This window comes from Geospiza fortis, unplaced genomic scaffold (genome assembly GCF_000277835.1).
Source record: "Geospiza fortis unplaced genomic scaffold, GeoFor_1.0 scaffold58, whole genome shotgun sequence".
Lineage (NCBI taxonomy): Eukaryota > Metazoa > Chordata > Aves > Passeriformes > Thraupidae > Geospiza > Geospiza fortis.
The window spans coordinates 526,642-550,521 of record NW_005054359.1 but is presented as its reverse complement, the minus strand read 5'-3'; the positions used below and the strand labels follow the sequence as shown (position 1 = coordinate 550,521).

The following is a 23,880-nucleotide window of genomic DNA, read 5'->3' as shown; positions in this document are numbered from 1 at the left end:
ACTCAAAATGGACTGTTTTGCAAATAAACAGACGGTAATTAGGTTGATTGGAAAAATATACAAATATTTTGTTATCTCTGATGACAGAAAAAATCTGCATCTCCTCAATTGAACAACTTTAGGATTTCACACAGAGAGTAACATGCTGACTGCTGTTTTGCCATGACCATGCCTGGAGCAGCCCTGCTTCAAAAGTGTCATATTAGTAGCTGCAAACACACAGCATTGGAAGAGAGACTTATCATTTTCACTGGCTGCACACAAGGACAGGAGTGTTCTTAAGATTCTTGAAAGAAGAAAGAATTAGGGAAAAATGCCTAAATGAACTTAGCACCTCAAACTTTTCTCATCTGCCCTCAAAGCATTTGGCCACTGTGGCCATACCCTTCACAAGTCTCCTCTGTGGGTATCAAGGTTGGCCCAGCCTCACTCTCTGCTCTGTACTCTCAGCTCTTTCACCTGTCTCCAGCACCAGCCTCCTCTAGAAAGATCACAGAGCAGTCCCCTCCTTTCTGTTGTGCTTAAAAGGCCAAAATAAGCAAAAAGATTCGGCACCCTCCCAAAATCTCTCTGTACAGTTTTTCACCAACTCCTGGACAGACTTCCCACCTTTTCCAGGTGCTTTAGAGCACCAAAGTGAGACCTCTATCTCCCAGATGGGCTGAAACAAAACCAAATTTGCTGCTGGCAGCCAAATAACACTATCTCCTGCCTAAGGTGGTTTTCTGCAGCAATCTTTCTATTCCTACTAGCAGCCAGTGAGGAAATTAAGCTTTAACTTAGTGTCTTTTTTTGTCCAGACATGGAATGCAGCTGTCACAGCAATTTGCATGGATTTTCATACACAAGCAACACTTAGGATACCAAATCAAAGCAGGGGTTCCAAAGCTTCTCATGGCACAGAGCTCTCTAATCACATACCAGATGCCCATAAACTCAACTGACTCAATATTTAAAGACTCACCCCAATCTGTCATTCCATGGTCAGAAGTCAAAATAAATGCAGTCTTTCCATCATTTCCATAGAAATTGTCAATCAATGAAGCAATTTCTTTCACACCCTCATCAACTTGTTTAATATTCTCCTGGTACTCCCTTGAAAAATAGGAAAAAAACGTTACATTCCAGGTGGCTCTCACACTTGGTATAAAGCAACTTATCCATAGCCATAAAGCCCAGCCCTTTGAGTATAGGAAGCTTTAATCTCAAATGAACATCAAGCTAACAAAAGGCTTCCTAGATGTAAAATCTCTCCTCCTCTGAGTCTTACTGAGATATTAAATCGTTGCAGCACAGTTTGAAGATTACTGAAACCACAGTTTCAAATGGATTTATACTTCAAATCTGTCCTGTCCTTGATATAACACTATAATTTTACTACTCACAGCTGCCAAGCAAGTTAAGCAGAATGCCAAAACTAAGGAATTCTGGAAAACTCAAACACCTTAACTGTAAGTTGCAAAAATTTAAGCTGGTAACTAAATGGCAAAGAAACATCTCACCAGGCAGTCAGTGTTTTGAGATGATTTATAGATCAGGACAGATCCTAGTTTCCTGGAATAGAAGCTAAACAAAAATTTTGTATTTTGTTAAAAATTTTGTATTTTAGAATAAGTGATTGAGCATGACTGACTTTCAGACAATTTCCTATCTGTTGCTAAAGTCACTTTAAAAACTCTGTAAAAAAATCATAATAAATGAGCATTAAACATCAAGTATGAACTTTATAATGATGCAGGAAATCAGAGAATTTTAAAAGTATGCAAGGATCAAGAGAAAGACATAAAATCCTGCAAAGCAGGATGTGAAGAAATTAAAAGAAAGTTCACACAGAATAACACTTCAAGACGAATTGGTGACAAGAACTGTTAATCTAAACTCTGCTCTTTTTTTAAGTGTAACAAAAAAGCCAAAACATAATGCCAGAATTTGCCATTATTGCTGAGCTTACTGTTGTCTATAAACTCAATGATATCACTTCAGCAGTCGGGTATCTGAAAACTGGATCCATTTTATATTTAAAACTGCATTTCCTACATATCCTCTAGATTATGTGTTGGCTGCAACTAAGAAAATTGCTAAAAATCAGACTTGAATACAGTAATATAACCTGACATAAAGTATAAAGCAAAAATCTGTCATTTCTACACATGGGACCATAAAAAACAAAACTCCAAACGTTAAGAACATAGGTGATCATGGTAACATATGCGACCCCCAATACTACAACTCTTGTTTCTGGCTTGACAAATTGCACTCTTAAAAAAGTCACTATATGCATTTAAAACTAGTAAGAAAGATATGCTTAATGTCTCAATTACCTTGAGTTTGGCCGATGAGCATGTCCATTGGTGTCTATGCCTAGCAAATGCAGGAACAGAACCACCTTTTCTTCATTCAGTGCAGAGAACAATGTTTGATTGTTTCTGGAAGAATTAAAGAAGCTCTGTATGGAATAAGCCATTAATAAATTAATCTGAGCAAAATGGAAGAAGATAAGCATCTTACTAGAAGTAAAACACTGCTGTTTCCATGTCAAAATGCTTGCAGTTATTAGATTAAAAAGAGGAAAAATAATGACTTCCCAATTTACAGCTTGGAGGACAACTACTATCAGTAAGGTCAGTCCAAATTCCTGCTTATCTAAGACAACATTTATGTTGAAGTGTTCTTTTGTTGGGCTTTTTTTGTTGGGTTTTTATTTGTTGGTTTATTTTGGTTTTGTACAGGGGGTTTTTTTTAATTTGCATAGGCAAAAAAAATCATCCCTTCTATGCCTCCTGTATAAACAAACTGATGAACCACTCTTGAGTGCCACTTATGGCTTTACATTTCTATTGAATTACTGAATTTAAATCGGAAGCAAAGGTCTCAAATATTCTTGCTTTGGAAGCAGGTTCTGCAGGACTGAGATACCAAGCTACAATTTGTTTGCAGAAACTCAATGAAACAGAACAAAACATGACATGCTTTGCAAATACATGAACTACAGAACATACATCTGCCTTGCACATGTCCTACTTAAGCATCCCTGAGGCAGATGCCAGGGGAGAATTTTCCCCTTGGACTGAATGAGTCTTGACAGGGCTATTCTATGTTAGACCAGCCACGCTGCAGCAATGCAAAATGCAGGCAGACAGCTATTCCTGCATCAGCTCCTTAGTAACAGCACTGCCCAAAGAAACAATGTCGGGGAGGGTCTTAGTTCAAAAAGGCATCTAGAGAACCTTTCAGTACACTAACATAAGTGAGAGTGTCTCTGAACTTCACGCAAGAGGTCCAGGGAAAATGCTGGTAGAGGCACGGAAGCATTTCTGCCACTGAAGACCGGGCAGTCCACCACGCAGCTGTGACAGTGATGGAGCTCTTAAAATCTAAAGCTCATGCCTTGTATAAACAAAAGTCAGTGTACACAGAGGAAGACCAAAGTGGCAGCAAGGATATCACAGTGAGCTGTGCCAGGAAACCATGGCAGTATGCAATTCCACTTTTCTAACTCCCTGAGTATACACAAGCCACATGGACTAATATTTGCAAGCTCTCAGCTTCAGCTCTTGTCCAAACAAAATCATGACCAAAGTCCAGAGATATTTTAAATAAAGATACAGGGACAAAATCCGATTACATTAAATAGCAATGTAATTATTTTTAAGGAGATTTTCATTTCCCACAGAGATCCGTCCACCTGCACATATTTGACCACAGGCTGAAGAAGCTTTCCAGAGCACACCAGAAATTTGCAGCATACAATAAAACTGTTTCCTTAATTTTAATTAAATAAAAGGAAATCAAAACAAAGCTTATCAAAACAGGAAACAGGACAAAACTCCCAAACAGGACAAACAGGAAAACTCCCAAAATTAAATCTTAAAATGTAGATCAATATTAGAAGGCGTATGTTTTTCTATCACAGAATGATTAAGCAAAAGAAATCATTCAGAGGAAAGCAAGGCCTGAGCTTCTCCTCTCCCACCAGACAAGTCCCAGGATACACCAAAAGCATCCCACTTTCACAGTCCCAACCACCTCATAAGCCAGAGCAACAGCAGCCAGAAAAGTATGCCCAAATTCTGGCCAATTACAAACAAGAAGACAAAAGGAAGATGAGTGCAATCTAAGATGTGATGTCTCTTCCCAGAGCAAACAGCAAACTTTATCCCATGACATTTGAACAAAAATGCTTTACTGAAAAAAAATCCCAAAAAACAACAGGAGGCTTGCCTGGATTGGTGGTGAGTTGGCAAGCAGGCACCAAACATACCTAGGGCAAAAAAACACTTCACCTTGCTCTGGATGTCGCTGAACTATTTGTACAGAAGTATCCTTGTATCTCTTTACAGCCTGCTAAAGGCCTCTTCTTTTTGGTACTCCGTGTTCACAAAACTTGAGTCCTACTTCTACTCAACACTAGTTTCCAGCCCATCACTCTATTTTAACTATCTTCCTGTCTCACTCTTTTTTATTCTTGCTTCCCTTTTATTTCCTCTATTCAGTAATATTGCCTCCACTGTATATGCAAGCTCAATCTCACCAAGAAGTTTCAGGAAAGCAGTAATCAACTAAGAGGCTGAGAGCACTCAGTTTTTCCAGTCTCAAGAAAAAGCAGATAAAGAGAGGTCCCATTGCTGTATACAACCATCTGCCCTGAGAGTGAAAGGAATCTCCATCCTCTGAGCCAGACTGATCAGAGGGACTCGGAGATGACACAGGGAGACACTAACAATGTGGAATGTGAAAAACTACAGTAAGACACAGCCTTTTAAAAATTATTTGGTAAACCATAACTATAGTCAGATATTGGAACAGATGCTTAAAAGGCTTGCCCTTGGAGATGCTCAAAACTTGACTGGGCAAGGCCTGAGCATGTTGCTCTAACTGAACCTCCTTCATTCAGAGAGCCGGACTCAAGATGACTACAGCTTCCTTTCAACCTTGTTTTTAAATTATTCTGGCAACTTTTTTTGATTTTCTGGCAGCTAGCAACAAAATAATGCACTGGTAACAACTTATATGCACCTTAAGATGAGCACAAAGTTCCCCATTAAAACATTTACATCAAAGTGTGAACTTAATTATAAGTGTAGTACTAAGTAAACCACTACAACAGAATTTTAGTTATAACTATGTGAAATCTTGATCTAATCATCTCCCTCCTCCAATGGGAGAAAGCAAAGAAGAAATAAAGACTATTTATAAGGCCTAACAAATGATCCACAGATGTCTGAACAAAATATGAACTTTAAAATGTAATTGGGGACTTTTTGTTCCCTCAAACAGTGTCTTCCATGGAAGCATGATTTTTTAGTAGAGCTGATAAACTGTTGTTGCCTGCATGTATTAGAGAGACCAAACAAACTCTTCCCTTTCACAAAGCTCCTTAATCTAGGACAAGTTAATTTAATTGGCTGCTTAAAGCCGTGCACACTGATTTGTGCTGCTAGGAGTTTAAGTAGTTATGCCAGTTTTCAGATGTAAAACAAAAGTACAAAGGCAGGACAAACATATCTGCCAGGTTTAGATCCCTTGAGCATGATCATACACAAGACACTAACACATTTTAAATGAATCATAAAACCATTGCGCTGCTAATTAGAGCAGAGCTATCTGTATTGAAATTCACTGGCACAAATCAACATCCAGTCACAGCACTATCTGCAGAGCTTCAGAGTTTAACATAATTCAATTCTGGACTCCATCCACCACCCTGCACAGAAGGGACAGTCTGAAGGCTTGGGTGGCCTTTCTCCAGCAGAAAGAAGACAAAGGAAGAATGGAATACTATGTTCAAAATGAGAAAAGAATAAAGGAAAAAAACCACAATTTTTTGCCATCTGTATCTACATGTCCTTTTCAGTGAGAAGACATTAACTGAATATCCTACCCTTTGAACATAATAAATTGTGGTTAGGACGTTACTGGAACTCCTCTCCAAGACTGAGTTCCTAGAATTTTAAACTGTTTACGCTAAAAAAAAAAAAGTTGAATCTTTCAAAACTATTTGCCACAAAATATTTTCAATAATCAGAAATGCACCAACAAAATCTTTTTTTCCCATTAGTTAATCTAGACTCCCAGTATTTTGCTCCTTAGTTTTTTAGCACAGACTCAAATGGTGATTTCAGTAAAAGTTCTTTTACTGAGAATCAAGTCACGTTACAGCGATTAAACTCCACTCAATTATTTTGCCAGCTTCTTAAAAAAAAAAACAAAACAAAACACAAACACACGAGAAGAAGCCCCAAACAACTCAAAAACCAGAAAGAAACCACAGTCCATGAACTCCATGCCCACCTGGAACTCCAAACCACTCCCAAGTTATTACTGCACTTTAATGTTGCTGAATTTTCACACTGCTGTAGATAAAAAATCCCACAGAGTCTAGTCCGTGGTGTATTTTCTGTCCCAAGAAAGGGCTATGATCACCTTGTATCATAAGGAGACAGGACAAGAACTACTGAGTGTCATACATTTTTCTTCTACTCATTATTTAAGCATAGATACAAATAAAATTAGAGTTTATCATCTCCTGATGATAATTTACTGTTGGTTAGCATTTTGAAAGACAACAAGGAATTTCAGAGTGCCAGCATTAGCAGCCCAAGCACAAGTTAGCCATTCTTCGTTTTATCTCCATCGTGTTTTGGGGCAGAGGAAGTGGCCCCAAACAAGCGGCCCTCACAATGCTTGGGACCTGTGGACTGCAGAGTAAAGAGGAAGTACATTTGGTGTCTTTCGTTTCCTAAAGAGGCAGAAACCAGGGACCACGTTGGCCAACACACAAGTTAAACAACATATTGTTAAATACTTGAGATAAAACACAAAAGAGGAAAAAAATAAGTAGGCAAAGCAGAATTTAGATTCCAGCATAATGTCATTACTACTTCTATATAATCTCACTAGCACAGCTGAAAGTTGTTAGAGCTAGAATAGGAGAGTGACCTTGGTTTCAGTAAGCCCCAAGTTTCACACTCCTGAAGCAATTGTTGATGTGCAGTTGAAGAGATGATTAATGGAGTGTGTGGCTTATGCCAGTCAATCAAGTCCTATCCATCCACAGAATGGAATTTAGATGGGCAAAATAAGTCTTAAAAATAATGGTGCTGGCTCCAAGGAAAAAGTAATCAGTAATGACATATATTTTAAACATATCATTATAGCTTGAAAGGATAAATGCCATTAGGTGTTCTGAAGCAAAAGAAAGGTAGTACCACCCTCATATACTTGTGCAGCTCCAAATGACAGCAGGGTGCAACTTTATGACAACAGCTATTCAAGTGTAACTGACAGCCTAATTTGATTTGTATTATTCATATGCATTACAACACACAATGTGGCACAAGTGCACATTCAGTGAAATGATGGCACTCAGAAAAAACGTCTTTTCACCTGCAAACTCAGAAAATCACTTCCTTTGAAAATTAGCAAACTATAATGATCTTTTCCACCCTATGTCACTGTTTAAAGCAGAGCTACCTTTCACTTCCTAAATAGATGATAATTTGGTTTATTGATTTATTTCAATTTTTTTATTTTATTTATGCTGGTTAGCTATACTAATGCATACACAGCCCAGAGATCTTGTGAAAAAAATTTTAAGTCTGAAACTCCCTTAACATCATTATGAGATCCAGAAAGTAACTCACTTAACTGCTTCAGTGGTACAGACATTTATACACCAATGCCCACTACCAGCATTTCTTAATCCAAAACAAGTGGAATAACATAATGGAATGGAATAACAAATACAGGAATTAACAAATAATCAGAAATCATGTGCCTTGGAGTATTAACACAGTGAGAGTGTCACAGAAAACAACAGTCATGAACCAGCACTGACCCCAGTCAGCTGAGCAGAGCACCACAGCAACAAATTCTACAGCTCTGAGTCCTGGGCTGCCTCTACCTCACACTCTGTCCCACAAAACAAACTGTGTCTGCTCTGGCAGCCACAGCAGAAAATTAGAAGCCAGCTACATCTGTGAGGAAAAGCCACGCAGCTTGACAAAAAAATAAGTCCATAATATTGCTTATATTGCTTTCCTAACGAAGACTTGTCATTTCTATCATGCTGCAACAGCTGTTATAAAATCCTTAACTAATTGCATTCAAGAGCTTATAAGGTCTATAGTACTCCAAGATGGGTTTCACATTATAGGCAAACAAAACAAAGCCAAGAATATTTTTATAGGGTACTTTTATTAGTGTTAATTTTTTAATTAGCACTAAATGACAACTATTTCCTTTAAGCATCTATTACACTTGTCATGAAAGTTGATTCAAGAAATTTTTACTTATGACCCCAAGTGATAGGTCTTTCAAAATTCTCATACTTTCTAGATCTATGATAACGTGTTAACAGGTTCTGTGATAAAGTTAACATACAACTGTGCTTTTTATAAACACATAGCATAAAAAGAGTCTCTGCTTACCTTAACGTGATCAAAAACCCACATATCAAGCTTGGCTGCATCTTCTGCTCCAAAGTCTTCACTTTCTGCTGCATAACAAAATGTATAAACATGATCTCCAGTAGCACCTGCAAAAACAATATAGATGGCATACGAGATACAAGATTTTTTGCCTTTCTCATAGTCAAAAATAGTTTGCACAGGAGTAGAAACCTACCAAAAATTATGATCCTGAAAGAAGTCAAAGGAATTTTATTCTTATTTTAAACTTTCCCATAATTAATCCTTTTTGGAAGCCTGGATAATATTTTACCTCATTAGCTTATCAGCACCTCAGAGGAATGTGGAACAATGTTATCCAGTATGCTCAGGCAAGGAAGTAAAATGTGGAAAAGCAGATAGGAGAAAACCAAATCCCAGTTTAAGCAAATTAAAAAGAATTTGGTTTTGAAACAAAGAACTTCACAGAGAAACTTCTAACAAAGGAAGATACATATTCATAGTCTCATTTGAACACGTGTTTTGGGGGCAGACTGTTGAAGAAAAATATGCTCAGCTTTTGGTAGTTCAACTGAATCATACAAGATAATGCCTTATCCATGACGTCTCTTCCACAGGAAAACATATCACATATAACAAAGGCATCAGGAGGGTTACTGTACTTCAATTCCAGCTACCAAAGGCCCAATGGGCAACTTCAGGGAGACAACATTCAAAGTCTGCATCTTTAAAAGAAGCATGCAAAACAGAAAAGGGAGAACTACTCAACTATGTTCAGTCACAAAGTACAACACAAGGGCCACTGATGTGCAAACACAGCATCTGGACAAGGCAACACCATTCTCTACTCACTGTCAAGGGAGCAAAGCAGAGAAGGGAGGGGACAAGGAAAAGACAAAGACTGGCAAGAAATTAAACTTCAGAAGTCCTGAACAGATTTGAAGCTAGGTGAAGTTTAATTAAACAATTCCATCAATGGCAGAGCTGTTACAGCTCAGGGGTGCCATTCATACTCTGACTATATAAACTCTCAGAGGGGAAAATGTTCTTCAATCAGTTGATGACCAGAGAGAATATATTCGATCTGCTGCATGTCACAACTATATAACGCAGTGGTGTAAGCTTCCAGGCTTGTGAATGAACCAACATCCCAGGATAAGGCAGCTGCTTAACCAAGATTATGTGGAGACCCACACAAAGGGATGCAGGCATTTCAGGCCAGGAAGATGAAAGCACAGATTTTCTGATGCAGCTCTCCCCTGTGCCTCTGGAGATGTTACTACTACTTATAACACAAAACACTCACTACAGTTCTCAGCTTAAAAGAAAAGGAAGAAAATACTGCCAGGCATTAAAAGTGAATGCAAGAATTTCAATTGCTGGATAAATGAGTTCAAAAGAAGAAATAAGTCCTGTCCATCACTGCCAGGATGACTGATAGTCTAAGAGGATAGAATGTTGTTGTGCTTTTCCATAGTGTCACAGCAAACCTGAAAAGTCCTTCCTTGAAAGGTGCCGCCCCAAAGAAGACAATGACAGCTCAGAGTTTGCAGAAAAACAAAGGAACACATCTACCACTTACCCATTTCTAATTTCTACCAAAGCAAAACAAAACAGTCCACCCAACCCTGCACAGCTACAAAGAGAAATGGTGGCAAAAGGAAGTCATACCAGAAAAGTTTTGAAAGTGCCTACATAGCTTATAAAATAACTGTTTCTTTTCTCTTTGTCTTTTTTTTTTTCTTTTTAGTAAGAACTTCTACTATGCAAAATGTTAGGAAATGTTATCTTAGTTCTATTGTTTGAGGGGGCAGGCAACAGTACGCCAACACTTTTTTTAAGTCTGGGAATGAGGAAGCAAAGATGGGATAGAGAAGTAGAAGAAAGCCAGGGATGAAAACATCTTTTAGAAGGACAGAGCTGCTGGGTTTGATGATGCTATTACACCACGGGAAATAACTGGAGGTGCCAGAAACTCCCAAACAAGATACTACCTATTGCTTTTGCTCTCTTCTCTGCCATTATATCTCACACTTAGCACCCATATTCAAACATTAGGATCAGGGATGAAGTTATCACACTCTTAAAATAAGATTTAGGTCCTGAAGAAAGTGAATGTCTCACTCTGCTAGTGGGGCAGGTTGTGACCCATGACAAGTCTGTCATGGGTCAGACTCCAGACCGGCAGGAGAATTTGCCAGCAAATTTTGCCTGCACAAAAGAGGGCGAAAAAGAATGAATACACAAAGACAGTCAGACACTGAGCAGGACAGTATGTGGCCATCAGACAGCTGTCATCAAATACAGCCAATGCAAGGGATATGAAAAATTCTGCATTGTTTAACAATAAGGAACTAAACCAGAAGATGGAGAGGTCTGTCTGTCCAGAATAATCCTGACAATGGTTTGTCCCTGTGTTCCTATGATCTTGATGATGCCTTTCTTCATACTCAAGCTAAAACAATGACCCTAGCCTTTGTGGAAGCTTCCAAAAAAGAGAAGGGGAGCCCATGAAACAAAGGGCAATCTGGACACAACAAACAAGCATCTACTTCCCCTTAGAGAAGCAACAGTCTCAGCTCCTTTTTCAGCATGACATTGTAATACACTCCAACCCAGATCACTGACAGAAGAGTACAGGGCTAGATTTTTCAGGTCAAACCTCAAATCCTGGCAAGTCTAGAAGAGAAACTCAAAGTTTTAAGGAAACAAAATAGGCATTTTCAATCCCTATTATTTTTAGATAATTTCAAGGTCAAAATCTAAAAACATCACAGAATATAAAGTTAAAATTAGCACCATGAATTTGTGTATCTTAAGTGAGGTTAACTATTAGAAACAAATACCTTTTAATCCTGCTCAAGATAAAAAGGTAATTCAGACATTTTCTCAGACTGAAATACTAATCACACAGTCATTAAAACTTTGCCAAATTTAGATTTCATGTATATCTATTTTGATATTTAAAAAAAATCTGTGAGCATTTTTTTTACTTCCTTATAGAATTCTCAAATACTTCCTTGAAATATATATTTTATTACAAGAAACATACCCAGAGAAAATAGAGGAAACAAAGGATTTTTCTATCCTTCCCAAAAGGCAGCAGGTATCATACACTCTTTATGCATCATCCAATGCAAGTCGTGAGACAGTAAAATTGGGAACATATTGGCATGATAAAATATACAAAAGAAGAGTCCTGTGGCCTCACTAATTTGCAACATGAAAAGAAAGAAATTGAGCTATGTGCATCTATCTCCTTCTTTGCTTTTTTGTAAAAGTAAAGATAAAAAACAAACACTTGATTCCTTTGCCTTCCATACTATAAAACTTGGCCTCATTGAAAGAAAGGGAACTATCTTTTTCTAAAAGAAATTAATCTGTCCTTCTATCATGAGAAATCATGATTCATGTTCTGACACAGCATCTACTTCTCAGATACATAAAACTTTGCCAACTTTGGGGGATTTTTTCCCCCCCCCGCAAAAGGAAGCTGCATTGTTGATACCACTCAGAACAAGCCATATAGAGAGTATTATCCTTGCACATCTCTTCAGATAACATCAAAGCTGCTCACAAGTCCTCTGCTTATAATCTAACTCAAGCAAAACCAGTAGAAAGACAGGGCTCTGGGAAATTCTTGAATTCCCCAAATATTTTCCCAAGAATATATCCCTTAAAACACAAATAATCTGTGCAAGGGCGACTACCTTTCCCCTCTCCCCACCACCATCACTCTATTTCCAAATACAAGCTGTAATCTGAGGTCATGGGAAATGATCAGGAGATATTTTTACAGCTCATCATAAATTCATGAGGCTTAAGCAAAGAGCAGAAAAGAGGGGCATGGGGGGAATGTCAGGATGTGAGGGGGAAGAGACATGAGTTCAGAAAAAGTTCAAGAATCATCATGAGAAATATGATGTACATTTTCTCTAAACCAATATTACATTCTACTCCTACCCTGCCTATCCCATTTTTCTTATTATTTGTCAATACAAAAGCCCAGAACAGAACAGCAGCACATGCCCTTAGCTTGTCCCCTTTTCACTTGAGTCTGTTTATTCTGAGATTATGTGAAAGGGTGTATATGTACTCATCCTTCCAAGAAAACAACAATATTAAACTTGGAGAACCTTTAAACATTTGAAGCGTTGCTCAGCAATCTCTGCATGCTCAAATACCAACTGCACTGGCCTGACAAGACTTTAACACACTGCACACCACAGGCAAAAGACCTCAGTACCAGGAAATTCTTGCTTTCACACAGTTCTTCCCTTTACATATTAATGTGGTAAGTAGAAGAAGGATAACCCATAATAAGCTACTTCTTCAGCTCCAACTCTGAAAAAGCAAGCCTACAGTTCTATCTCTCAGTTCACTGGAAGCTGCAGGCTTGAAGAAAAATCTCAGCTGCAGGCTTGCAAAACAAGAATTTTAAACCTCACCAAAGAAAAAAATACTACATCCTTAAAACTAAAGGTGTGTTCTTTTGGTATACTGACAGAATTAGCTAAGGCCTATTTAAATTAATGAATAATTAATAGTGATATCCTCATCAAAAGCTTGCTTCTTTTCCTCCACCCCATCTTCATGTCACAAATAAGAAATCAAGTACACAGAAATACACAAACTGAAAATACTTTTTTTTCACCTTCTGCTCTAGCTCAAAAATGCTAAGTGTCTATATTTTACTGCCTGATAATTTTATGAATCTTTAACACATAGTTAAGTCTTACCTTTTGCAAACATTGGCAAAATATCTGGGCTTCCCCAGCTCCAGGTATATTTACTTTCATTGAAAACTGAGTCAAATTCCACTGGATTCTCCTTCCATCCTGTTAAACAAACATACCTGCATTTAAATGGCATTGCCAGAAGATCGCATTGACTGCTAAAATTGATGGTCCATGCAAAATGTTGTGGGGTTTTTTTGTAAGTTTCCCCTAAATTATTTCACAATGAACTCCAATTTGTGCATCTTGATTTTAATTCCATTTAAACATCCACTATAATTACTCCCCCATTCATTATGAAGTGAGCTGAAAACCAGACCAATCTCATTATGCAGGGTTTCAAACAGGCAAAGCACACAGCTGGTTTACCTTCTAAACAGCTAGCACTTGTCTGAATTCTGCATCTCCTGTTGCCTGAACTCAGTGTTTGGCATTTCAGGCAATAAGATACACACATAAATTTCCAGAAGTCATTTGTACTTCCTTACAATAAAACCTTCAAGATGCTTCCATGAAAAGGCACTTGACAGAAATATGGAGTTGCTCTTAACTAAGTATCCTTGCCTATCCTGCATTTGTAGTGATTGTCAGAAGGAAGAACCTTTTCATGAGGAACATGGACAAGACCAAGTAATTCCTCTCAACTCCCCTGTCCAAAACCAGCACACGTGACTAGCGCTCAGGCCTGGAAGCCTGGGGGAAGACAGAGGAGCACACAAAAGACCAAGTCAGTAATGCAAAGGGCTGTTCCACATAAATAAGCCCCAAACACTCAGTAAAAGCTCTGGACAAAACATGGGCTTGGGGCTTTTAGTTTATTTTGCTCCTGATTCTCCAATTCCAATGGTTCAGCTGAGATACCGCAGTTCATTTCTTGTTTGCAACATCTACTTAGCCATATCCTAGTGCATTCCAAATGATAATTGAAAACTCTGTTACATGAAGAGGTGAGGCTATAAGATGCTTCTGCTTTTAGGTTCAGGCTGCTAAATTCAACCATATTAAAAAATATTAATTTATGTAAGCTATTTTCCTAGCTATCAATATTAGGATTTGAAAATCCATCCAAAATTACTATTTTCCATATCATCTTGGCATACAAACTACAACATAAGTATTTATCAATAATCATCCAGAAAACCCAGCACATCACTGAAATACTGTACTTTGGAGGACAACATTCCAAGCTTTAGGACCAGCCTACCTTTAGCAACTGCACTGACATCCTCATAAAATCCAGCAATAAGTGCAACGTGCCCTGGCCTGGATTCTGTTGGGACCCGGGTGTGAGAGATTCCCCAGCTGCCATTGTTCTCTAGAACACTCCTGAAAAAAGGATTCAAGGCAGTTAACTTTCATGACTTGTCAAAGAACAACAAATTCCAGATAAAAAGAGTGACAGGTAGATATGAGGCAGGAAATGCAAAAAAAGCCCATACTAAAACAGATTTTCACTACCACCTGCTGTGCAGTAGAACAAGCAGAATGTTAACCTGCAAGTAGCTCTATATTGCAACACTGTACAGAGAACATCACTATCGTGGCCCATCAGCACTGCAAACAGATGAGTTCAGCTGGTCTTCTAATACACCTAAAGTTAACATATACTGGGTTTTTTCTGCTGCCTTCCTCTTTAGCTTTTTTCCCCCTCAACAGATTGTTTCTGCCTGGTGTTAGTCTTCTTTGTTCTTTCCATTTAGCCTGAAAGTGTCTAGTTCAATCTTATCTTACTCTTTAAATACACTCAATTATAATTAGCTCTTGTGACCATGCCTGCCTTTATCTGTGCTGAATCTTGGAAGCAACATTAAGAGAATTTGAACCCCACATAAATCTAAGGTGCAAATAATCTTGGCAGCAAGAAGAAAATTTAAGTAAACCTTGCACCTTTTGCAATTACACTGAAGTGAAGGAGAATGCATTCTCACCACATGCACAGAAACACATCAAGTGTCTAGGGTTTATGCACATACAGTAAATAGTTACAACAGATAAAAAGCAAAGAAAATAGAGGACAAAGCCCAAGCATAAGAAACAGCCTCATAAACTATTCTCATGGGCCGAAGATCTGAACAGCTGGAGCCTGTCAGGAAGCAAGAGGTGAGTGTTACCATATGCTGTTTTCTTGTCTCCATCTTCTGGAAGAACAGAAAGATTCACTGCTCACAGAGCATAGGAAAAAAGAAAACAAAACACAACAGAACATATCTTTTACTGATTTTTATGAAAAACCAGCAGAATCTTCTGAAAAAATTCAAAGTAGTTTTTAACAGTCAAGTTACCAGGAAATTAAAATTTTGTTGTTCATGATATAAACTACCAAATTTGCTATGTTTATGTGTTTCAGTCCAAGTAAATTCTAAGTTCGTGCCTTTAAACACCCTAAAATTTCAGGCTCCACTTTAAGCTTGCAGCATTCACCATTTGTTTGCTGGGGTTTTTTTAAACTCACCTTAGACCTCACATGCTCAGACTTACTTGAAAGCTCACAGAACTACTTGGAATAGCCCAAATACAACAGTGAGGAATATAAAGGCATGTAGAGACGCAGCACTCCAATATGTTATTCCTACTCTCATCTCAGCTAGGAAATAATACAAGTTGTACTGAAAAAAGTAATTAGAAAAAAGGATTTATGTATTAGTCAAAGTGATTTCTTATTTTTCTCACTACAGACTGATCAGGATGTATTGCACTAACATTCATGAATGATTTAAAACAAAAATAAAACACTTGTAGCTCTCCTCAGACTTACATTGTAACAAAAGGTAGAAAATTGATTTAATTAGAAATCTATTTCTATTGAATTGCAAAGTAATTCTTCACCTTTGCTTGTCAACAATAGGATAACTTCAGGATCTGAAGTCAACAATAACATATACCAGGCAGAAAAAAAGCCATATAAATTTGTTATTTACCTACTCAAAATTACTTTAGATACTTTGAATTACTTCAATGCCTTTTACTCAGAAGAACCATTAAAAAAATTAATTTCCATGGCAGCATAAACACTAGCTACCCGTAATAATAATGATAAATATTAATATGATATAGAAATATGGCTGAAACATGACAGGCAAGGAAGAAAGCCTCTTCCCTGAAATCACCATTGCAGCAATTCAGATCACTTACTGGTTCTCACAGCTATGGTAACACTGCTGAAAACCAGATTTTTCATAAATATTGTGGAAGACTAGGTACTTGGCATACATGTATTATCCAACAATCTGCTTCAAGCCTAATGGATATTTATTTTTAATTCCATGTACCTACTAAAACTTTGCTTCTTTTAATAGCACATTGCTACAAGAATGGCTCTTGCTCATTTAAAGACAATCTTTCCTCATTAACAATGCAGTAGTTCCCAAGGTACTCCACTTGGATAAGACTAATAACCTGGCTGTTATGTTGCCCACTACTATAAAGTGGGTAAGGGACTGAACATTTAGAACTTAAGAATGAACCTGCAAAAAAGTAAAATTTGTATTAAATTGCATATACCTTGAGTTAGTATTATTGAAAAAGGAATGTTCAGACAGCAACAACTTGGCAGAATAGAAAAGGATACACTTCCAGAAACTAACACATGATCTTGTCAGCCTGTTCATAAAGTTAACTTATGGAAGTTGTGCAGCTCAAAGGTTCAGGGACAAAACTCTGAACCTGTTGCTTTGAAATTGTGGCAGCTCGTGTAATAGATCTAAAGATATGCTCTGGGCTGCCTGATCCTCCACATTGCAAAAGGCACAGCAGGCTGCATGTTTTTTTTCTTTTCATCATCTCTCACACATACATGCTCACACACATGTGTACTTCTACGCAGAATGAGAGATGAGAGAAATACAGATGGCACTTCACACTCTACTGGCATTTTCTTCCACTCAGGGACCTACAAGCATCTTTGCTTGTTACAAGGCAGTTCTTCCCCTCCATTCACCCATGTACTTTCAGCACTGATGACAATGCTTTACTTCTACAGATTTTGAAATACAAAGTCCTTAACTCCACAAACATAGTCAAGCAGAGAAAGCAAAAGTGACAACTTTCCAGCAGTAGACAAACTAGTACATAGTTTACCTTTTTTCTATATAGCCATGATAATGCTGAGTGCTAAAACTTAAAACCTCATATCACTGAGTAAAAGAAAATACCCATTATAACTTTTGCCTGGCCACTACTCACCCCTGCTCCTAGTGATGGGGCTATTACAGCATTCATACCTTGATGGTGTGGGTTGGTGGTCCAAAAGACCAACAGTTTTACTGCTAAGGAAAGAAACTGCTCTCGGATAAGTGTCAAGTCCACAGCTAGAAGATAACATGGTAAACTCACACCGATGTGGCAGACACCTGCCAGTGGCAGAGCACCCTATAAAAACAGTAACAGCAGCAGAAGTAGGCACAAGTAAGCCCATATGGGCTGGCAAGCAATGTAGCAGGACTCCTCATATTTCTGTATCACTTTTGCAGCAGTGGACTGCAAAAGCCCAAAGAGCTTCAGATGACTGATTATTTGAGTTTGCTCCGATACTCAAGCCCAACCAATTCTATGATCACACAAAAGTAGTCTTATTTAATATTGCCTTTTTTTCAGTGTAGAAAATTGTCTTATGCTCAAATAATTATCTTGACATAAGGAGACAGGGAAAGTTAACAAAAAATAGTTCTAAGCACACAAGGATATGACTTTAAACACTTTTTTAGCAGGATTATTTTTTCACAGCCTAAACTAAATCATTCCTTTAAGCAATTAGACACACACTGTAGAGAGTACAAGGGAGGAAGCAGGGTCATGCACACAGGAAGGGTGGAATGAAGAGGAAGTGGCAGCCTGCTGTTAGATCTATTCAGGACATCTCTTTTAATCACTCCTTCAAAAGTTTTGTCAGTAGCTTAGAATTAGAAGACAAGCATGTTAATGTACTACTACTCTTAAACTGAGCATCCAGGAAGCAGTTTAAATTAGTGACTGCAAGGCTTCAGAATTGATACCCTGCTGATGTGAATGGAGAAAGGTCACTCCCCTCTCAGTTACTGGCTATCTGTACAGTTTAGGGGACAATGTGGACTCAATTTACACTGTCCTACTTTCAGTAGCTTTCCTGACAAGGGACACCAACCCAAGCTCATGCATTTCTGCACGGTGTAACTCTGCAAAGTTGGTTACTTTGAGGGCAGAAGGAAGGCAGTACTCAAGCCACCACAATTGTTGTTCTCTTCTCAACATTGTGTAGAGCAAAACCCTGTAGGTCTGTTAGAACCCAGGGAATTCCCCTGGCTGCCCTGGAGGGCTTGAGCCCCTGCCCAGGGGGCTCAGAGACCTTGGCACAGAGCCCAAGACCCCTGTGCCTTTGATTTAGCCCTTGGAAAAAACAATTACCAACCTTTGTATAAAGAATTACAAGTCAAGAGAGTTTAAGTAGAATAATAGTAGCTGATCACAGAGTGAAAAATAGATTTTTGGGGTTTTTAGAATGGAGGCTGAGGAGGCAAGATGGAGGAATCTGGGCATGTCCAGCCTTTCTCCTTCTTCTTCTTGGCCTCCAACTTCTGAGTGATGTTGGCATTTTTGGATTGGTTTAAGGTAGAAACTCACTGTCTAACATAGGTGATAGGTATTGGGAAGTCATGGTAAATAATGTACACATAGTTTTTAGTATAAAAAGACAACACTCCCCCAAGGGCACACAGTGTGCCTCTGTCTGACCTGCTGAGCAGACCTCGGCAGGCCAGGGAAAGAATTTTATAGATAAGAAACAATAAACATCCTTGAGACCGAGAAATGAAGAGCTCTGACTCCCTCTTTGACCGCTGGGCTGGGAAAAGAGACTTTCTATCACATCTTGGGGTCACTCTGAGCAGCAGAGATTCTGAGCTAGGTCAGTGTAGCTTTGGGCTTACCGCAGGTAAGGCGCCCGGGCTGTGCCATTGCTGTCCAGCTCATACAGAGAATCTGCCCGCAGACCATCGGCAACAAAAAGCACGAGACGCTTTGCCGGAGGTGGCAGCGAAGTCTGCTGAGGAGTCATTCCATGGACCAGGGGAGAGCTGAAGTAGATGTCAAAAATGGAGACCAAGAACACACAATGCACAAGGAGCCCCGCAAGAATGAAGACTGGTATATCCATGGCAGCAGCCGGTTGGCAAAGGCAAAGTACAACACTAAGAGAGAGAGAGAGAGAAAAATAAAGTTAGGCAGATGAGACTTTATCAGAATCAATATTTATTTCATTTTTTACGGAATGGGAGCAACAACCACAGACATCCCTGGAATCAATAATCAATTCCTGCTTCCAGCAAGTTTTTTTCCCCCCACAAGTCCTGGTCAGAGTCACTGCATGACTAATTCAGACTTTTGACAACCATTATGTCTCAGCAATTCATCTCTGGTATTCAGGGATTCGTTAGATGGCTTCAAAAAACCACTGAATCAAGCCAGTTTGTTCTGTGAGCTACATCTGTGACAGAAGACTCAGACAATGCAACGTCTCCATGAACATACTACCCTCTACTGGCTGGTTGCACGACAGAGTTGAAGTCTGTTCAGGTGAATGCACGCCAGACAGCCAAGAGAAAGCCATCCTATAATAAACATCCATCCAGCACTGCTTTTTTTTTCTCCAAGTTTGCCATCAAATCTGGGCTCATTATACCTTGCCTAGAAACTGAAACCTTCTTTTAAAAGAACAAAGATGCTGTGCTGAGTACAAAATGCTATTCCTCTTCTAAAACAAGTGGCAAAGCACAATAGCTGAAGAATTATGTTTCAGGAATTATTATATTCCTTTTTTGAGTGGTTTTTTCCTTCCCTGTCATCCTCTGATGTCATATTAGTGATGCAAATATGCTTAATAACAGGTACACTGGAAAATGTCCATGTTTTTCAAGCGTGCTGTGGGGTTCATGCAATGCCTCCTAAGTAAATATGTAATTATTTAAGCAAAGTAGGAAGTAAATATGAATACTGGCTGAGCTAAGTATGGGACCTGAGCCTGAATGAGGCTCAGTTCTGACAAAAGATTATTAGCGCTGTCCAAGCTGCTTAGTTATTTAAATATTAGCAAATTATCCACCTTAGCCAAACATCACCTCTATTCACCAATTAAGAAACAGATGCTCTTAGCAGCCTGGAAGGTTCAGACTACCTATGTAAATACACACCCTTCTCTAAAAGAAACAGTTTGTTTAAGAATTTAGTTAGAGCTTCTCAATGACAATATATTTATAATGTTTATCTTGTTACTTTCAGAATTCCAGTAACTAAACAGAAACAGGCAGCCACCATATGGTAAATCTATCACTCTTACTGAATAAGGATAAAAGGCTTCATTACCACATAACCTTAACTCTGAAAGAAGTTTTTTAAAACAAAAACTTAAAAGGCCAGGAAAACCAGCAGGAAAAAGAGAAACACACTAAAAAAAGATTTGAAAGATAATACACAACATTACTTACTAACCTAAAGAAAATTTAGATCTGCATGTAACTTAAACATAACTTCAAATACCACCCATTTTACTTACTGAAACACAGGTGCAACAACTCCAACTCTAATCTGAAACATTACTATAGCAATTTCTCATTTGAGATATTTGGAGAGAAAACTAAAAAAATTGAGATAAAATACTCAAACACTTCAAAGAGACACGTGGTAGTCACATTTAAATGAACAAAAACTTTTTGTTACTCAGAAACTTACAAGCTTTTATGTCTACAAGTGAGATTCCAAGAGATTTGGAATACCTGTAAATATGAGTTTGTTTTTTATTTTTAAGTATTCAGAGTTCCCATGTCAATTTAAATATATGAAATCACCATCACAGAAATACCACTAAATTCAGTGCCAGAGCTCATTTTATTCAATCAGTTTTATTTTCCACAAGGCTTTTACTTTTGGTGCAGTTGTGCTTGATAAGAGAATATGAACTACTCATGCCTTAAACTGATGAGACTAAACACCCTACTAAAGAAAGCTGTTACTTCCACCTGTTGCATGCTCCCAGTGCTACAATTCTATAGCTTAACATATTCTACGTTCTCCTAACTAAAGTATAGTAACCTGTTTTCTGCACTAGCTAATTCTCTTTGCTTTAAACTCTCCCTAGCCCTGTCTTGGCAAACAGAAAAGAAGAGTTAAATCAACACAATTCAAATGTAATGCTTAGACTACAGTATCTTTAGAATTAGTGAGAAAAGAAAAAAGAAGAGGATATTTCTTTTGCAACCACAGTTTGATTACATTACACCAAACCATTTATCTGGGCCCAACATATCCTACTGCTCAACATCATCACATGATTTCCAGGCAGGCAGCTCCCAAAGCACCTGCTCCTGTCACATTCCTCCCTTCTGCCTCTACCTTAGCTGACACTGCTCCTTGAATGCAGGACTTTGTGTCATCACTGAAACACAACGTTGTGAACAATATTCTGTCCTCAAGCTTACAAATAGTTTCCCACAGGTACAGAGGCTTTAGAAAGCTCCTAATTGCACTCAGCTGAATGCAAATTTCTCTACAGTACCTGGTGCTCGACTGTTCAAGACAGCTCAAAAGGCACGGAAACAATAAGGATAACGATTTCAATAACAATTTCTTCATCACAAGATAAAAACAACCAGGATAAAAGGAAAAGCTGGATTAAGCACTAGCTTATAAGAAAAAGGCACAGCCTGCTGAGAGAAGAAAATCAGAAATGTTTAAGCGTACACACTTTTGAGGCTGAGGAGCCATATCTAAGTATTTATGACTAGTGCCAAAACATCTCTGCCCTCAGGTGCCTGGCCATCCAAAATGTGGATAAACAAACCACCACTTGAAAATACATCTTCTATCTTTCTGTCAAGAAAACTTGAGCCAAAGATATCTCAATATTTTTGTGTCCTGTCATATTTTCTCAGGCAATCTCTTAGTGCAGTGCCTTCCACAGTCCTTGTTTTCACAGGGCAAAACACAAGCTTTGCTCAAATTCTGACTGCATTACTCTACTTTCTTCTGTTAAGGCATTGCCTGTCACACCAAGAGGAAAGGCACTCTGAGTCCTGTAGATAAGAGAAGCATATTGCAACCTATTTGTATCATTTCTTACTGCCCACCCAAACATATCACTTGCTACAACAGAATCCTGGAATGCTAATACAGTTCAGACAGCCAAATCACCTCCTCTATAGACTCAGCCCAGCTAGTAAGCTATATATCAGACTCTAATTTATATTCCTTTCTTTCTACATTTCCCCCCTTCTGTCACCATCTCCTAAACTGTACAGAGCCAATAATGATACTGTTCTACCCCCAGTATGCCAGACCTTAAACTATTCCAATAAAGTATTTTTGTTCAAACAATTTGGAGTCAAAATCACAAAGCTGGTGTGGATTTTTAAAGATTCTTTTCAGATCCTCAACAGGAAAGTACTAAAGATCCACTAAGCTACTCACTGCCTGTTAAATGCAAGTTGTTCACATGGAGGAAGTAGAAAAGGAGCAGTGCCAAGGTGATGCAGGGGGCTCCAGCAGACTTAAGAGCTTCTCACGTCTTTGGATGTTGCAGAGGAGAGAGTGAGAAGATGCACAGGTGAGATTAATCCGAGAGACAGCAAGGCAGAACCAGCAGACACCTTCCCTAAGGTCTAGGAGATTAAAGAAAGAAAAGCAGCAAGGACCTTCTGACTGCAATTAATTACTTTGCCAGAATAAAGTGATACATGCAGATTAGAGAAGGGGTTTTTGGTGGTTCTCTCCCCTCACTCTGAATTCTCAGGAGGAAACTTAAGCTCCCAGCTGGTGGCAAACAGGATGAAGAGATGCTTTCTTTCTTTGTATTCACACCTATCAAAACAATACCAAAAAATCCTGGTATTAGCCACAAGTTCCTCTCCAGCAGCCACATCAGTGCAAAGACTAAAACACCCAGACTGTGATGGTGGCAGGGGAGCAAGACAGTTGCAATGAGCCACCCAAGACCAACTCTTCTTCACATGAGCTTTTCCCTCTTTTCAAGTTCATCTGTAATTTGACAAGACTGTTTTTTTCTGAACCTTCTTTTTGATGCCATAGAAGCTACACCCACAGCACCAGGCTGGATCAGGTTCCTCAACAATTAACAGGAAGGCTGACATAAATAAACATAGCACTCATTTTCCTCAAGTAATCTACATCTAAGTTGCATTGCCTCTGAAGTTATAATCTCTCACCATTATTTATAAAGCAAAGAAAATCATACTTGTGCTGCAACACAATATAGTTCTTCATATGAAATGTAACAATTCCCTTTTATATTTTTCTTTCTCTGAATATGCAATGAAACACAAAATACTGCATGGAATATGCCCCATTGGCAGAAATATTTTCTTAAGGACAATGAAGTGTCAAAACAAGGAGCTCAAGGTACATTAGTAATTGCTTTTAGAGGGGCCATGCTTCATTAATAACATCAAGTCTGTTGATTAAAATGAAGAAAATGCATTTTTAATAAGCATCAATGGCCTTATCTTTTACAGAAAAAAGAAACAGACAAGAATGTCTGCTGTGCTTCTGGCTAATATTTTTCAATTAAACAGTGTTGTGTTTTTTGTAATTTAACTGTCAAAGTTGTGACTGCACAGTATGTCTACACATTAAAACATTATCATTTTCTTAGGGCAGAGGAGCAAATGGAAGTGGGGTGCTCTGACAGTACTTTGCATGATATGCCAGCTGTAAAGGTAGCGTTAGCAGTCCCTACCCTATTCTTTCACTAATTT

At 38.4% G+C, this 23,880-nt stretch overlaps 1 protein-coding gene across 2 annotated transcripts in view; it reads right to left on the bottom strand.

Moving 5' to 3' along the window:
• PIGN (phosphatidylinositol glycan anchor biosynthesis class N) overlaps positions 1-23,880 on the bottom strand; it is a 99,972-nt gene that overhangs the window by 66,824 nt on the left and 9,268 nt on the right. The window contains exons 1-7 of one of the 2 annotated variants that reach the window (XM_031059293.1): positions 22,577-22,691; positions 19,045-19,305; positions 14,349-14,470; positions 13,148-13,246; positions 8,430-8,536; positions 2,322-2,446; positions 965-1,095 (exon numbers count right to left, since the gene is read on the bottom strand). In XM_031059293.1, coding sequence (XP_030915153.1) covers positions 965-1,095; positions 2,322-2,446; positions 8,430-8,536; positions 13,148-13,246; positions 14,349-14,470; positions 19,045-19,271 — 811 coding nt within the window. In that variant the 5' untranslated portion in view covers positions 19,272-19,305; positions 22,577-22,691. Of the gene's footprint in view, positions 1-964; positions 1,096-2,321; positions 2,447-8,429; positions 8,537-13,147; positions 13,247-14,348; positions 14,471-19,044; positions 19,306-22,576; positions 22,692-23,880 lie in introns of those variants that run through there. The other variant, XM_005423850.3, reaches the window with a different exon arrangement.